This window comes from Lathyrus oleraceus, chromosome 1, assembly GCF_024323335.1.
Source record: "Lathyrus oleraceus cultivar Zhongwan6 chromosome 1, CAAS_Psat_ZW6_1.0, whole genome shotgun sequence".
Classification (NCBI taxonomy): Eukaryota; Viridiplantae; Streptophyta; class Magnoliopsida; order Fabales; family Fabaceae; genus Lathyrus; species Lathyrus oleraceus.
In genome coordinates this window covers 453428413-453447450 of record NC_066579.1, presented here as the reverse complement: position 1 = coordinate 453447450, position 19038 = coordinate 453428413, and the positions used below count along the sequence as shown (strand labels likewise).

The 19038-nt window shown below is 33.4% G+C and overlaps 1 protein-coding gene across 6 annotated transcripts in view; it reads left to right on the top strand.

Moving 5' to 3' along the window:
* The window catches only part of LOC127083878 (MADS-box transcription factor 23), a 105001-nt gene that overhangs the window by 68622 nt on the left and 17341 nt on the right, over positions 1-19038 (top strand). For 3 of the 6 annotated variants that reach the window (XM_051024280.1, XM_051024271.1, XM_051024240.1), the window contains exon 1: positions 9795-10103. The exons of 2 other annotated variants lie outside the window; for them this stretch is intronic. In XM_051024280.1, coding sequence (XP_050880237.1) covers positions 9922-10103 — 182 coding nt within the window. In that variant the 5' untranslated portion in view covers positions 9795-9921. Of the gene's footprint in view, positions 1-9620; positions 9761-9794; positions 10104-19038 lie in introns of those variants that run through there. One more of the 6 variants, XM_051024246.1, reaches the window with a different exon arrangement.

Genomic DNA, 19038 nt, shown 5'->3' with positions numbered 1-19038 from the left:
TTGCCCTTATTCTTCATTCTTTGTGAATGATTCTTTACTTTGAAGCTACATTCTTTGTGATTGATAGCCTGTTATCCATTTTTTGCCATGCCCTGCTACACTATGCTACCTTGATAAATTTGTTTCCTCCTCTTTTTGATGTTGACAAAGGGGGAGAAAATGCAGATATGCACAAACTCAGGGGGAGTATCACACATCTTGCCAAGAATTTGCCATCATCAAAAAGGGGGAGTTTGTGAGAGAATTCTTTACCTTGAATTAATTTTTAATGATAGCAAATTGTGTGATCATCATCCAAATGTTGGTTGTGCATTGCATTACATGATACATGTGTGTTTTATTATATTTTTCATCCCACTCTATTGTTGCATAACTGTACATATAGACCTACATTGATACTTCCCTCTAAATAACAATTAAAATGCATTTGGTGTCAGTATGCATCAATACATAAACCTCTGCATCGATACACACAGCATGTGATAAATCACAAAACATTTTTGTTCAGTATGCATCGATGCATACGAGTCATGCATCAATACATGAAAGGCAAAAGACTCTATGCATCGATCCACACGATCCCTGCATCGATACATGACTAATTGAAACAGTCTGTGTATCAACACATACGCATCAGGCATCGATACATACTAGTGTAATAATAACATGCATCGATACACACGACTTTTGCATCGATACATGAGTAATCAATTTCACCAAAAATTCACATATCCTACAGTATGCATCGATGCACACTATTATGTATCAATACATAAAGCTGTTTTGTGTTATAACAGCAACTGTTTTGCAGCATATATAAGACAGGTTATAACAGCAGTGCAAAAAAAAAACGAATTCATTGAGGGAAAACAATTGAACACAAGATCAAAAGCAGTGTTGGAGCAATTGTTTGAGAGCAATTAGAAACCTGAAAGAGACTTCATCTTCTTCATCTTCTCAATTACTTTTCTTCAAGAACATTTACACATAACCATTCTTGTTCTTTGGATTAAAGAAGCATCGAGATAACGTTCAGTGGTACGATCAAGGATCTAGCTGTGGTTTGCAGTGGAACGATCGAGGATCTAGCTGAGTTGAAGATTGAAGGGGGTTTCTAGGAAAAACCTACTGGTTTGTCCTTCAAGAACTGGAGTGTTCTTGAGGGTTTGGGAGCCACGTTTGCAGAACATATTCAGCCACAGCGTTGCGTTTGGAGATCGGAGGATTTCGCAAGCAGGTCGTGGAACCGGTGAATTGTTTGCAATTTCGTGCAGGAAAATCTTGATCGTGCTCAGATCAAGTGAAGGTTCATACAAGAAGAAGTTCTTAGAGTTTAGAATTCTGTCTTTGTATCATAACCTTGTATCAACGGATTCGGCAAAAATTGATAATCAAAGTTCTCAATTTCATTTGAAATTGAGAGGGAGACGTACCCACACGCGAGGACGACGTGGGGAACTTCCTTACCAAATCTCTGCGTATCGTTTTCTTATCTTACTCCTCTTTACGTTTTTCAAACTGTTTTCGCACATTCAGTTAGTTTGTGGTGATTGTTCCTTTTGCAAGACAGCAGTGGCAAGAAAACTTTTAATCAAACTCCATTGTTGTTTATCATCAATCACATACACACCAACTGTTTGATAAAATGGTTAGCTAGATTTTATTCATTGGAAATAGACTTTAATGATAAGTGCATTCAATTAGTTAAAATTCTGGTGTGAATTGGTTCTGTCATTCTCATTAAAATCCAGCAATTAAACTTGTGTGTCCGGCTTTCTAGTAGCGGTTCAGAATAGACGGAAGTCGATTCGGGACAAATTTTTCCGCCAACTTTGAAAACTCTGATAAAATTTCAAATCCGTTAAATTTAAAAGAGGTGATCTATTCACCCCCCCTCTCGATCACTAGCCACACCGTCTAACAAAAAGGAGTGAAAGATGCCCATATTTGATAGCTCAAATAAGCAAACTTGGGCATCTAACAGTTGGTTACACAGAGGGAAGGTGTTAGCACCCAAAGTGTTCTAGGTACTCCTAGGGAGCCCTTTTTGTGTGCATATGTACTTGGTATGAAGTGATGTTTACAAACAAATAGAATGGAGGGATGAGAAAAGAATTCATTAATTATATTTTTGTGTTTGGCAAGACCTTCGGTCTTGTGCCTACGTACCAACATAAAAATGAGGGATCAAAACCTCGTAGTTCGTGATACAAATTTCAAAGTGGATGCATTGATTTTAACAAAAATTAAGTTTGAAAGGCACAAAGGCCTAAAAATGGTTTGAATGAGTTAGTTCTTTTTGGCTTTTTGAAAGTTTAAGTCAAGTATAGTTAAGTTTATTTACAAGTTTGATTTAAGAAAAGAAGTTTGAAAATGCAATGGCATAAGGCCAAAGTTTCTATCTTTTTTGCAAAGTGGTCAAAGTTTAGAACAAAATAAGTTCAATCAAAGAAGGTTTTGAAAAATGAGGGAGATATTTTGAAATTAAAGAAATGGGGAGAAGATGAAGAGACTATCCTATGTACAAAATTAAAAGTTTAGAGTTGAAAAGATCTGACCAAATGGGTAGCAATCCAATAGACAAGAATGTCAATAGAAACCCAGAATTCCCTTGGACTTTTTTTAGAATCAAGCAACACATAAATGCACAATTATATTATCATGAAGAGCAAGGCATCAAATAAAGATATCCACATCCAAGCTTATCCAATCCATGATCTTCTTCAAAATAGCCCATGTAACAGATGAATTCACGAGTCACAAGTTCAAAATAATAGCTTCACAATGATCATGTTGCATATGAACTTAGAGAGATCTTGAATGATATATCAGATGAAGTTTCAAATTGCAAGCACTTGATTTCTCAATAAGTTGCCATTGGCCAAGTCCTTTAGCATAGGAATGTTACCTAAGTTCTAAGTCCATTTGTCTAAGATCAAGCCAACAGTCCATACAAAAGTTTTTTAGGGTTTTTTGTTGTTATTATGTACATTAATGGTCAAAGACCACACAAACACACAAAGTATACACAAACAAAATGTATCACACAATATGGTTCAAGTGGACAAAGTGAAAATTGCATTAACATAAACAATTAGAATGATATGAACAATGGCAAATGTATAAAAGCTAGAATTAAATGACATTAAAGTAAATGACTTGAAATTAAAAGTTAGTTGTTAATGAGTTAGAAGTTAATATTGTTTTGCTTTTACTTTTCATTTTTAGACATTCTTTGGAGAACACTCAACCCACTTATCACAAGCATGGATCCTTGAACCAAAACATCTTCCAAAGGAAGGAAAGAAGGCCAAGTTTCCACACAATACCATGAAAGAGGGGAGACTTACAATCTCACTAATTAGAATGATATTCCTTTGATGTCATAAATTTAGCGCTATGTTAAGCAATCGTAATTGGACTTATGTAGAAGTCACAACTATTTGAGGTCGAGCAATAGAATTTTGGTGTTAATTCATGTTAGAGACATAGTATTATGAACTATGCTCATGAAACATGTCACACACAAAAAGAATATGCAAAAGGTGTGGCCTAATCTCATCCATACTTATGTTAATTTTTCAATCAACTAGCCTTAGGATCTTGAGACATCATAGGCCAAATGAAATGAATGAATGAAGAAAGGGAATGAGATAAAGTGGGAGGGGGTGGATCAAAACACAAATTGGTCAAAGGAGGACTTTTACCAAATTAATATCATCCATTCATTTTGGGAGATGGAATGTACATTCCATCAATCCCCTAAATCCAATGATATTAACTCAACAAAGTCAAATGAACCTTGACCAAGGCCTAACAACAATAGTCAAACTCAAACAAATTATCAAATTGGTCAACAAAATTATTTGGCAAATACTAAAATAAGGCATTTAAATTAAATATGGTTTGTCCAATTCCTAAAACCTCATCAAAACACCAAAGAAATGGCCATGAGATTTATCATAGGTCAAATAAGGTCAAAGGACCTTGGAGAAAAAAATTCATAATTTTTGGAAATTTAAAAGTATTTTTAAACAATTAAAAACAAATGAAAAATCAATTAAATCATGAAAATAACCAAAAAACGTGAGCCACTTGATCTCCCACATTAATTGAGGTGGCAGATCAAGTGGCCACCAGCGCGCGTTCCATTGTGGTCTTGAGTCAATGCGCCACAGGAAAGGTAATTACAATGCACGCTCGTGATTAAAATAATTCAAATGAGATCAATGGCTCAGAACCAAGCCAGCACATCACCGGTGTCCAAAGGCCGGTCGTCTTCTCCGGCGACCCTGGCTGGACTGATTCACTCATCACCATCAAAAAAATGAAAAATGAGGACATGATCTGAAAGAAAAAATGGCGTAGAGCACGAATCTGACCTCAATTCATCCTAACTCCAAGTATATTTAGAGATACATGGAGTTTAAATTTGAGGTACATGAACTGAGTTGCTTCGATTTGGCCTCAAAGCAACTCAATCTTCTTGCCTACATTGGTAGGACTTCAGACAACCAAAGAATCAAGAGAATTGAGCAAGATTGAGAGAGAATCGAAGAGATGAAATTTTTTGAAAAATAGCTTCCATGTAGGCCTGGATTCAACTGTTCTTGCCTTGGCTCGTGCTTCATCTCACTCTAAATGCTTGCAGAAGTAGAATGGAATGCACAAAAGGTCTTAGATCCTTGGAGTTTTGAATCTCAAAACAGTGAGAATTCAAACTCAATTTCAAATGAAATTCTCAGGATTATCCTTTGGAATGAGAGGGTTAGAGGTTTGGGATCAAAGTTGGCGCGAATGTGTGTGAAATTCTGATGCAAGAGGGCTCTATTTATAGCCAATTCAATTGATATTTGCACACTTGAAGTGAACTTCCAAAATTAGCAATGTGTGATGCATGGGTGCATGGGCGTGTACAGGCCCATGAAATCACTCCATCTGATCCATAATTAAGTGTAAGAAAGGCTGAAGTCATATTGGAATGCTAAGCAATTGTGCATGGATGTTTGAAGTTTAATCTTGCCAAATGATGATACCATGTTCATGCCATGCGCAACCTATTCATTTCTTGTCCAAAATAGATGAATTTAGGCTTTTTGGAAAGGTGAGATCAAGAGGAACAACTTTCATGTTCAACATTTTTCCATTTGAAGTTTTTATCATGAAGAATTTTAAGGTGGAAGTATGGAAATTTTTAACATATCAATATTTTTCTAAGTATCAAGCCATATGTCTCAATATTCCACCTTGCTTAACTTTTTATGTGAGCTTCAAATGAGAAAAGTGTCTTCATTAAAGTGGTAGCTCTTTCAAAGACCTCCAAAATGGTAACCCATTTCATGTAATTTGGATTTGAAATGATAGAGTTATGCATTTTTGAAGTTTGGAAAAATCACTTGTTCAATGGTATAGGTCAAAAGTGACCTATAATGTAGCCTCATATCACATGCTCATAAAAGTTGAATTAGCTCTCACTCCAAACATAAAAGTTTAAGTAGGTATCTTGAATTTTATTTTTCAACTTGGAAATCTTTCATCTCATAAAAATTGAGCAAGTTATGTCCTTGGGAAGTTGACTTTCAAATTAGGGTTTAGACAAAATGACCTATAATGTTTCAACATAGAAAATGATTTTCCAAGCAAAACTAGCTCTAGGTATCAACACGAAAGTTGTTTGGAATGTTATTTAGAGTAAGTTTGATCTTGTAATAATTTTTATATGGTGAAAATTGTAGGAGATAGGGTCTAGGGAGACCCAGTTTTGATCAGATGAATTCATCTGGCCAACCACCATCAACCAACTTGCTAATCTTCAATTCTCTTGACTTTATAAGTTCATGGTAGATCATATATGCATAATATGATGAAATTTGAAGTGTCCCTTGAGAGGTTTGATCAATTGGTGAGATAGCTTGTTGGAGAAGTTACTCAAGATACCCAGTCAAACTAGGGGTTCCAAGGCAAATCACCCTCAAACTCTTGAAGAAAACTTGATCAATATAACATGTAGTAATCAATGTAACTCATATATGATGCTCATAATCATTCTTGTATCAATTCATGGTTGTGTTCTTTCTTCATGAGGGTCTCAAACCCTAAATGTGAACTTGATAAATCAATGGGATCATGCCCTACCTACAAAAGAGTTAGGCAAATGCAAAGACATATTTTTGGTATTTTGGTTAGTAAAATGATAAAATACAAGTATGATACAATCACAAAGTACTTGGTGATCTCTCCCAAAATAAACCCAATGAATGAGGGGTAAGGAGAATGCCAAGGTATGATCCCAATGCTAATGCTTATGATGAAATTGCATGAGGGATCTTAGGGTCAAAATTGGGGTCTTACACATACATAGCCTTTTTATGATCGAGTTATTATTGTAATCAATGCATGGTTGTGAATGATATTCATGTGATTGGTAATTACTTGAATTATACTATCCTTTAATGTTTATGCACCACTAACTCTATTGGATGTATTCTTACCATCTGGTTGTTTTGTTTGTGGTGTCCTTACTCTCGTTGTACAACTACTAAAATAGAGGAACACTAGCTGTTATGGACTTGGAGGATGGCATTGAGACCTTTTCGTTTGTTTACAGTTTTTCGAGTTGTTAAGTTTTGGTGTCGATATGATATGTAACACTAGGGACATGTGGCTTTTTTATATTTTATGTTTCTTGAGATGTCTGAGTTATTTTAATTAGTAAATTTTGATGAGATCAATAAGTGTTTTCTTTGAAGTTTTGATATTTTATTCTGCTGCATGTTTCATGTTATAATTTGCAAGAAAGATATATGTTGTGAATGTATAACATCGAGGTTGTGTAAAAATTATGTTATTCTAATAAATCAAGGGTGTCGAGTTTTAGGGTATTACATGTTCCCCACTTCATGTTTTTCGCTACCATGTCCAAGAAAATCATCATAATCTTCTTCGTTTTCTGGTGCCTCTTCTTCTCTGATCTACACGCGTGAAGAATCATTTGATTATGATGAGTACAAACCTTTATGTGCATTCAAAGGGCTTCATTTTAAGGTTCCATGCATGACATGGAACATAATAGCATCATAACCATGTTACTATTTCATTATCCACAACAGACGAATCCCATTTTCTAATTTCCTTGAACCATTACTTCAGCAAATCATCTCTGTCATTAACTAGGACTTGAAGTTCTCCCTCATTTGTTCTTCGAAAGGGTGTAAACTAGCTCCAATGGTGTAGCATGGATGGCAAAGTATCCCTCATAATTGAATACATCTTGGATATTGTACGTCATGACTGAATTTTCTATTGTCCCTATGTAAGCCTTCTCGAATCTACTTCACGCCTCTTCTTTTTCAATATCGAGTTTCGGATGAGCAAATTCGGTTCCATGTTATGGTTTGCTCTTGGCTCCCTTTTAAAGTTCTTCCTTCTGTTCATAATTTCGTTTTTGAGTACATGCGCATATGATCTAGAATCTTTGCTTTCTTTGTGAACCGGTTCCCCCAAATGTTAAGCTTGCCTCTACTTATCCTTGAATGGTTGACCCAACATCCTGCCTCTTGTGTCTTCTTTAATTATGTAGGTTTCTCTTCTAAAATTAGGATTCTATTGAGCCCTATCATGACCTCTCCTTTAAAACCTTAGAATATTCACATTAATCTTATGTTTCTCTTGGATGGAATCACAACCTAATGTATGTCACAGTAACTCCCGAATACCTCGTACATCTCCTTAGCTTTGCATTCACTTGATATTGACGTGAAAAAGAAAGATGTTCTCCTATCAACCGTACTCTTTTGTCGCCTCGCTTTCACATTGTTACATTGATTATTCTTTCTGAAAAATCTTCTCTAGTTTTCTATGTGCTTCCATTCCACTTACATATTATTTGATTACAAGTAACTTATTTAAAATGATGACATTTCTAAAAAATTCATTATCATATGCTTAAGAATTTCATTCATTATCATATACTTAAGAATTTCAGTTATCTTTCATTAAAAATAAAGTTGGATTCAATGCATTAGAAGTTGAAATATTTTACTTTTCTAAAGAATATTTTATTTATTTAGAATTCTTAAAGTGTGTCTCAGGTCACTCGTTGACATGTCTCATCAGTTAAGAAAATATTAATGAATGCCTCATAACACTTTTTAAGAACTTAATAAGGTACATTTTTTTTAAATGTGTACATTCAATGCATGGTAATTGAAATATTTAATTTTTTTAATAAATTTTTTTTATTTAAAATTCTTAAAGAGTGCGGGGATACTCGTAAGCATGACCTATCACTTATGAAAAATATTAAAATGATAAAAAAAAATACGGATATTCAATATATTAAAAGTTAAAAATATTTAATTTATTTAAAATCTTAAAATATTTAAGGACAATCATCGCCAAACGCTCATTTAAAAAAGTTTGTCCATTTCCCAAAAGTAAAAGTTTTTGCAATTCAGTACTTATTACTCCTATTAGCAGCAAAGATAAAACTTTGTTTTAAATATAAGAAAGGTTTTACTATATAAAGTATCAAATCCAACCATCATTCTCACAAATGTATTGAGATTACACCAAGTAATACCTACCTTCAAATAGACTATGAAACATGCATTTTAATAAAACAAAATAATTATTAATTTCCATTTTGGAAAAGCAGACGAAATATAAAAGGCACTCTATAATTAATGAATAGACCTTTATTTTACAATATTTATTATATTCCCCTAAATTGAAAAGGACAAAATTGCCAACAGTGAAATATAAAAAACTATAAGAGAGAGAAGAACCGTTTTTGACAAGCAGGAAAAAAATAGCGCCCTCGGTTTTAGAAACTCCACGTGTCACTTCCCTATACGTCACATTATTTCACTACTTTCAGGGTCCCATCATTCTGAATTCCGATGTTGTCATAATGTAAACCATTCCACGCGCATGCTTGCCACGTTTTCAGCACTCTCCCTATCAATTTGAAACGTGACCATTTTAATCAAAACAATGAGCGAGTACAAATCACGCGCTTCTTTTATGTACTACTTGGGAAACCTTAATACCACTAATCTTGGAATACCATTTTAAGGTTTGCATCAGAAATACTTTTAACGACTTCACACCTTCCCCATCTGCTGGAAACAAAAGATATAAAAATAATAACTTTCATTATAAAAGAATAATATTAAACACTATAATTCACACACAAATCTAAGTATTTGAATTCTTATATCAATTGTCTATATTTATTTAAATCAATTAATATTTATAAATTGAACTATTCATTCGGTTTAACTTAATTTACAATTATCATCTAAATTTATAAATATTAAAACATAATTAATTATTAAATTCTTAACTTAATTTAATATTTTAGTTTCCTTTTTTAACTAAAAAATATTATAGGTTATTTCATTAACTTCAATTATATTATATTATTTGGTCACTTCCCTCAATTTCTGACCAACAAAAATTAAGATATAATGATTTGATTTTTTAATTTTTTTTTACTGAATAATATTAAAACATAATATACACATATTATCTCTCTTTTCTATGACAGGTTCTCTTTTATATTTATATTGGATTCCCATAAATAGAAAAAATTGAAAATTATATAAATATAGTAGTTACTTTTGTCCTAAAGCTCCTTAGTCTTTCCATATAAAGAATAAAACTGCATCAAATACCGCTTTCTACAAATCTATACCAACATCTATAAACTCTTCTTCTTCTTCTTCCTTTCCTCCTTATTACTCAATACTCCTATAAAGTAAGTCACTTTTTCTTCTCTATTTTATCTTTCATATTTTTTTCCCTTTTTTTATTTATTTTTAAAAAAAAAATTGAATATCCCTTGGTGATGGATCTTAAGAAGAAGAGTATTTGACTACTGATCTAGCAGGTGAAAGAAACCCTAATCCATATTTTGAGATGGGAAGAGGAAAGATTGCGATTCGAAGGATTGATAACTCGACGAGCAGGCAAGTAACTTTTTCGAAAAGAAGAAATGGATTGTTGAAGAAAGCAAAAGAATTATCCATTCTCTGTGATGCTGAAGTTGGATTGATTGTTTTCTCAAGCACTGGAAGGCTCTATGATTATTCAAGCACTAGGTATTCATTATTTCTAATTATTTATTTTCCTTTTTGATTAGTGATCTGAAATCTCAGTTTTTTTATTTACTGGAGAGAAAAAGAAAAATATATATCATTTATAAAATGGAAAATTAAATAAAATAACTATATATGTTTGTTGCGATTATTCTGTTGCATTATTAGGAGCTTTTTATGGCATTAATATATTTGTTATGATCATATAATAAAACATATAAATAGGTACTTATCTTCATGATTCATGACCTTAACTATAATTACCATTTCAACTTCTAAAATGAGAATAATTTTATACTTAGGACTAAATATTATATATGTAGGTATTTTAAAGCGGCACAAAATCTCATATTGTACTATAAATATTATATATATGTATGTATAGGTTAAGGTAAAGAATTATAGTTTGGGAATCTATTTTCTGCACTGAACACTATCACCAGAACGCAGGTGCATTCCTTTTCTTTTGAAATTTTCAAAGCAATAGTTAATATACTATTATGAAGTAAACCTGTAAAATCTTGTAGTAAAATAATAAAACTTTTTTAGTATATGTTTTTTTTTATCTACTCATGCATTGTCCCTAATATGAAAAGTACAAATTCTACAAATTAATTATGCACTAACAGAAAGATAAATGCTAGATTGAGAATGTCAGAAATTTGGTATGATCTATATATATGCAAATGTATTATTGAGCTACATGTTTAACATGATATTGAAGATGAATATTCACATGTGATATAGTGCACTAAACCAGGAAACTAACTCCTTTTTTGGCAGTTCATATCATTATATAATCAATATTTATGGGAGATGATTTTTGTCCCTTAACTTAAAGAGAAAAATTTTCTTAGCTTTTTATCCTTAGTACTACAAATTCATCTATAAGAGAAATATCTTGTGATCACGGTGGAATGGAAGTAAGAAGGTTTTTTAGAGTTTGTTTGAAAGCAATGGACATTTATAAAGGTTGAAGGGTAAGGTGCTTTTGTATTGAAGTAGATATTGAAGATTCTAAAACATAGGCTTAGAGAGCTGCATAGAGGCTGCAAATAAATAGTTAGTAGTTGGCATTTTAAATGTGGACAAAGTAGTTTTATACATGAAGGAGTAAGAGCTATATTGAGGTTGTATTTTCCTAATTAGTTGTGTTAAGAAATGTGGTTGAACCTAATTTAATTCTATAAAATTTGTAGGGCGAAGATTGACTTCACTTATAAGTACATGTTCAGACTATATATTATTTGATGTGAGACTCTTAACACATCTCCTCACACTTAGGACTAGACAATTGTAGCGTGAAAATAAATAGTGGACAGTGAGATAACGAAAATCAAAGTAAGTGATCCACTAGATTTTAAACGAGACTCTTTGATACCATATTAAAAAAATATGATTTGACCTAATTCAACTCTACAAAATTGATTTGTAGGATGAGGATTACACAATTTATAAATACATGTTCAGACAATATATCATCTAATGTGAGACTCTTAACAAATTACAATCTATGATACATAAATAGAAATATCAGTACCGACGAGGGATAAGACATTTAAAAAAATCAAGGAATCAGTACGTCTATTAAAAAAAATAAGAGCAATGTATCGGTGGTTAGCTAGATTGTTCAATTCATAATTAAACACTACAATAAAAATTTAAAAAATAGAAAATTGTGTTAAGTTACTATAACAAAGAAATTAAAATACATGCATCTACTATATTAATACATGAAAGAACTACAAATTTATTATGTTAATATTTGAAAGAACTACAAATTTCACTTAAAAAAGAATTATAAAAAAAAATAAGTACTACATCTGTATTTCACAATTTCAAAAGTTCATATGCTTCTTTAGGGGTTGCTATGCAAAGAAAGAATGCTTCTTGTGAAAGAAGTTGAGGATAAGATGGCTAAAGAAAGGTTAACCTAATTTGAAGGAAAAAAATCTTGTTATAAATGAAAGAGATGTTAGATGAACAAGATTCTTTTTGTTTGAGTTTTAATTGATGTGGTGGAATCGATCAAGGTATGCCTTGGAAAAGGAGCTGTAGACATGTTGATGAAAAAACATGCTACCTTGGAGGCTTGAATAACATACTTATTACTTTTCTTAAAGAACAAAACATTATAAAGGGATAATACAAGAAACAATCCAACATAGATAAGAAAAACTGTTCAAAAAAGGGAAAACAAAACAAGTTACCATACCCACCAACCCAAAAAAAATCTCTATCTACACTTATTTTCTTTTTTTTTTCTTACAAATCTACACCTATTTTCTCGATAATCAAATATAATATTTTTTAGATATTCAATATAAATTATAAAAAACACAGGAAGTATTATATTTGAATTGATGTTTTTTATCGAGAGTGTTTGATAAAAAAACATATTTGGATGTGCATGATATACTTTACTCAGACCTTGTAACAAGAACATGAAGGTGTGAAAAACACAAGAAATTAGGGGTTTGAATTGGATTTTAAAAACAAATGTTTTTTTATCAACTCATGAACACCACTCAAATACTAAGAACAAATAAGATAAAAACACTGGTATTTTTATCCTGGTTCGCTTGAAACTCAAAACTACTTCAGTCCATCCGCAAAAGTGATTTTTCCTTATACATAACGATTTAATCCACTATAATCAACTGATGACAATAATCACAAAGAATAATATTTTTTGTCTTCTCAAGAATCCGACTATACCCTAGTCTCCTTAAGGAATATCAAATAACATGTTTGAATCAAAGGTTTTGTGTTACAACTCTACACAAGCAGATTTTACACAAATGAAATACAAAACACTTAAAGAAAAATATGAGCAAAGTCTAGATATTTTTCACATAGAAAATAGTCTAATGAAATTGTTGTAGTAGTTCTTCAAGTCTCCAAGCCCCACTTATATATCATAAGAGAAGAGACCGTTGGAGGGAGGAATGGGGAAATAGAGAAGTTGCCCACAGTTGGATTGGTGAAAGTAGTGATACAACGTACAGTCCTTCGCCCACAAATTCAGTGACAAGTGTGATGTATAGTACTGTCATTTGCTCACAATACAGATATGGAAGGAATATTTGATTTGTAATATATATTATTTGATCACGTATCCATTTTTAACTTATCTTCAAATTCATTGGCTTCTGGTGAAAGTTGATGAAACATGAAATAAAGAAACATACAACTGGATTCAGAAACTTCAGAATCTTCAGTCAGAACCTTGACAGTGTTAGCAGTCTGATTTGAGATCTTTAGTATCTTCATAATCTTCAGAATCTTCAGAATCTTCAGACTCTTCAGTCAGAACCTTGATAACCTTAACATCTGACTTGAGATCTTCAGAATCTTCAGCTAAGTGACAAAACTTTAGAAGCTTGCCATTCTTCATAAACTTGACGATCAGAGTCACGTCCAGAAGCAGAAGTGGAGAGAATGTTGCAGCAACAACATATCATCTCTTCAAAAACTTCTTAGGAGTGAATCATCATAGAAGCAGAAAGAACATTATAGCAACAACTTGACATCTTTCAGGATTTCTCATGACTAGTGCATAAGCGGAATTTGGAACATAATATTCAGAAACTGATGACGTTGCACATCATAAACTCAGAATCAGAATTGTATGTTAAAGTTACACAATAACAAACAATTAGGGTACCAAAATGGTTCTCACATAAATACAACATTGTTATCATCACAATTCAAGGTATAGATGCAGAACCAAATCTTGTTCTAACAACCTCCCCCTTTTTGAAGATGACAAAAACATGTATTTTGATGAACTGTTTTGTACAGGGTAATCACAGAAAGATACATCTTATAGAAGCACAAAGCTCCCCCTGAGATGTATAATCCTAAAAAGATAAAATCAGAATGAAAGAACACTTTTCTGATTAACCTTTTTAAGTACAAGAATGATCTTCCATCAGAATCTGGTTTGTCTTCAGAAGTTACTTGAACTTATCTAGAGCACTGGTTATCAAACTCAATATTTTGATGAACTTCACTTCAGAAGCTTGGTTGAACTCTTTTGAATAAGCTTCGGAGCCTGGTTCTCTTTGAAATTCTCTTTGACTCTCTAAAACAGCTTTCAGAGCCTGGTTACAAATTCTTCTTGAAGAGCTTGATTTCCAAGTCTAATTACCATGGAATTTACAACTCCTCAAAACTTGATGCCGAATTTTCAATTCCTCAAAAATTGATGCCAAATTCTGATTCCTGGTTGAAATCTTTCTCAAACAGCAGAGTTAAAGCTTTAGACTCAGAGAGTAGATCATTTCTTCAGAAACTGGTAACTTAAGTTCTGATCTAAAAAACTTCAAGAGCTTCTGATGTTTGAACTTATCCTTGCAAGACAATTAAAAAACTTTAGCAGACTGTTAATCATTGGAAACCATAATCTATTGTTCTTCAGAAGCAATCGGCTAAGCAACATCATCTTCCATGATAAATTTTGGATGCCCAGAATCTACCTCAGCTTCCTGAACAACTTCTTTGACCTCTGGAGCAAGAAGACACAATGGATTATGTCGTAACTTCCAGAGTTCCACAAGGGTTACAAACCCAGAACATAAGTTTCTTTCAGAGACTTTATACCCAAAGTTCTTCAGCTTGGAGATCTTGGAGTTTATGCAACTTTTGTAATCTTCCCAAGCAATATCACTTTCTGCAGGATTAGCTAATAAACAACTAGTCCACCTACCAGTGTGAAGACAACTTCTTGAGTCTGATTCAATTTTTTTTAGAATGTTACCGATATTTGGGTTTGGTTTAGGTTGGCTAGGGATTCTGACAGAAATATCAGTTATGGTTGGATGAGGATCCGGACCATAAATAGTAGGAAGAGAAGAGGGAATGGCCTCGTATCTTCCAGAGTCATATACTTTAGGTCCAGGCTCAAAATTAGACATGCCTTCAAGAGCACCTTCATACATTGGGTTACCATAATCTCTCGAGGGAGATCTTCTAGGTGTTGTTAAATTTGGATTTTCGGTGTGGGGAGCATAAACAATTAGAGATAGACGTGGAATGGGTGATAAAGGTAACTATGAAGGAGGTGATGTTTGTGGTATTTATTGTTGTTGTTGATGTAATTGAGTCTCATAAACTTTAGGAGTTTCTGTAACATGTTTTAAAACAGTTATTTTTATGGGAGGTGGTTGTGAAGTAGGAATGCTTTGAGAAGGAGATGGAAATGGTTGAGTTGGTAAAACCCGTTCATAAATTAGAGAATCAGAAACAAAAAGATTTTTGGCCTTAGGAAGCTTACCAGGAGTGAGTGTCAGAAGCTTTCAAAGACTGTTGGATAACACCAGAAGTTTCCTTCAGAAGCATTACTTTTTAGCACTCACTGAGAGGCACTCATCTTCATCCAAAAAAGTAGTAGCATTCTTCTTCTTCTTCTTCTTCTTATGAGGTCTTGAAGAACCTTCTTCACGAGACTCTTTCTTCCTCTTCCCATGCATATTTGGGTAAGTCTCTGGTAATTTAAATGGGTTAACCATTGGATCTATTCCATCTTTAAGACAATGCTCAAGGTAATATTCCGTAACTTCTAGGGGATCAATCTTGGTGAAGATTGGGAAGTTGTCAACCGGAATCCTCGTCCACAGATATCATCCTTTGAAGGGATGAAATTTGGCTTGACTACCTTGGAAATGAGACCCATGCTCTTGATATTCTTCCACCAAAAGATCTTTCCACCATCCTTTACTAGCTCCTCCCTTAAACCACTGACCAAAAGGTCATCCACAAGACCATTTGGCGCTCACTGAGAGGCACCTCATCTTCATCCAAAAAAGTAGCAGCCTTCTTCTTCTTCTTCTAAGGTCTTGAAGAACCTTCTTCATGAGACTCTTTCTTCCTCTTCCTATGAATATTTGGGTAAGTTTCTGGTAAGTTAAATGGGCCAACCATTGGATCTATTCCATCTTTAAGATAACTCTCAAGATAATATTCCAGAACTTCTAGAGGATCAATCTTGGTGAAGATTGGAAAGCTGTCAATCGGAATTCTCGTCCACATATATCATCCTTTGAAGGAATGAAATTTGGCTTGACTACCTTGGATATGAGACACATGCTCTTTATATTCTTCCATCAAAAGATCTTTCCAGCATCCTTTACTAGCTTCTTCGTTAAACCACTAACCAAAAGGTCATCCACAAGACCATTTCCAACCAGAAGGTCAGAAATTAACCTTCCATTTGGAATGAACCTTCCCTTCTTGGGTCGGTGATGAATACAACCCATAATTATCTTAAACCAAACACTCATCTTATCAGATAGGTCTTTAGAACTTGGACCTTTTCCTTCATCCAACTTTGTGCATTCCTTGAAAATTCCTGAGGAAGTGATTTTATACTTTGTAGCAACAACATGTATCCAAAACTGCTTCACAAGCACTGGATATACTGGACCAATTAATCTTTCTAAAAACCCTTCCACCCTTGGAATTCCAAAGTCTCTGAGAAATACAAGCAATTATCCTTCATATTTCTGAAGTCGTCAATGGTTTCACAAATAACCATAAGCTCATCAACAAGAATGTTAAGAGTTAATTAAGGTATCCCTTTCATAACAAGATGATTCTCGTCAACAATTGAGCGAATATAAGATTGTTATTGTTGTTGAAGAGCAGCCATTGTTGAATGATGAAGATGAAGATGAACATGAACAGTTGCAGAGAAGGTGTTTGAAGGTTTGAAAGAGAGAAAAGTGTGAGAGTAAAGTGCGCTCAGTGTAAAGATATGAGTGAAGTGGGTTTATATATAAAAAAATTGCAATGATGAAAAGTTAACAAATACGCAGACATAGGGGGAAGCGTAATTTTTTAAAACCTAATTCCAATAAATCCAACACCCAACGTCTCACGCTAACATCACGCATGCTCAGAAAGTGGGACAGTTGTCACCATTAAGAACCACATGATATCAAAGTAAATGACAAACATTTAATGCAATAATTATTTAAAATCAATAATACAAATCGATAAGATTGCTTCTAATCAAAACCTTTATGATCCATGAAACTTCCTCACTTCAGAAAGCTCATGTCTCAGAATCAACAAATGAATTATCAGAACCCAATCTAGAGTTTTGGAAGCTTAACATTCTGAAATTCATCTTTTCATTCTGGACAAGAGTCAATAAATAAGTTTTTTAGAATGAAAATGAATTTATCTTCAGGAAGGGGTTTTGTAAAGATATTAGTCCATTGATGGTTTGTATCAACAAATTTTAAGTGAAAAATACCCTTATGAACTTAGTCACGTAAAAAGTGATGTTTAATTTCAATATGCTTAGCCCTAGAATGCAAGATAGGATTCTTAGACAAACAAATAGCAGAAGTATTATCATAGAGAATATGAATGTTACTCTCAAATATCTTATAATGTTTCAGCTGGCTCTTCATCCAGAGTATCTCAGTGATGCATCCAAAAGTTGTAATATACTCAGTTTCGGTTGTTGAAAGCACAATTGTTGATTGTCTCTTGTTGGACCATGAGATCAGATTGTCTCCCAGAAATTGACAACTTCTAGAAGTACTTTTCCTTTCTATTCTGTCTCCATCATAGGCAACATCACAATAGTCTACTAATTTATATTCACTTGATTTTCTATAAAACAAATCAGGGTTAGTACTACCTTTCAGATACCTAGTTAAGTGAGTTTCTATAGGATCTTATTGGAAGTGAGCGCATAAGTAGACACTGAATAAAATATCAGGTCTAGAAGCAGTTAGACAAAGGAGATAGCCTATCATACCTCTAAATAACTTCTGATTTATCTTATTGCCTACCTCTTCTTTCCCCAGAATACATGTAGGATGCATTGAAGTCTTTGCTGGCTTGCATTCTGACAAGTTAAACTTCTTTATAAGTTCCCTTGTATACTTGCTATGATGAATGTATGTTCCTTCTGAGTATTGATCAATTTGGATTCCCATAAATAACTTGAGTTCTCCCATCAGACTCATTTCAAATTCTGTCTGCATTGACTTGGCAAAATCCTTGCATAACGAAGCATTAGCAGGACCATAAATAATATCATGAACATAAATTTGCACAACCAGAACATCATTCTTAAAGGTTTTGCAAAAGAGAGTTGTGCCCATTTTCTCTCTGGTAAAATCATTTTCCAAAAGGAAGTTACTTAGTCTATCATACCAAGCTCTAGGAGCTTGTTTCAAACCATATAATAATTTTTTCAGTTTAAAAATAAAATATGGGTTTTGAGAACTTTCAAAACCAAGGGGTTGGTGCACATACACTTCTTCGGAAATGTATTCATTCAAGAATGCACTCTTAACATCCATCTAATAAAGAATGATGTTATGATTGACTGCAAATGAAATTAGAAGATGAATAGACTCTAACCTGGCAACTAGAGTAAAGGTTTTTGTATAGTGTATACCTTGTCCTACCAGTTGAGCCTTGTTTTTTATGACTTCACCCTTCTCATTGAGCTTGTTTCTGAAAACCCATCAAGTTCCAATAAGATCTCAGACGTCATTTCTGGTGAATTGATTCAGTTCCTCTTGCATAGCCATAATCCATTCATTATCCAAAAGAGCTTCATCAATAGATATGGGCTCAATCAGAGATACCAAACTTAGAAGAGTTTCTTCATAAGGTTTGAAAGAAGACCGAGTTCTGTCTGGTGCGTCTTTATCTCCCAGAATCAATTCTTCAGAATGGAAATTCTTGATATACTCTTCTTCTGATGAGTTGGACCATCAATGGCTTCTGGTTGAGTCTCTTCTGATTCTTTTGCTTCAGCGTCCTTTTCTTTTACTTCTGAGTCTTTATCTTCAGATTCTGAGAAGTTAATCTTCATATCTGCAAATTTCTCAACTAGCGTTGACTTTTCAAGGTCAAGCTTATCACTGAATCTAACATGAACTGACTCTTTGACAATTTGTGTCTCAGT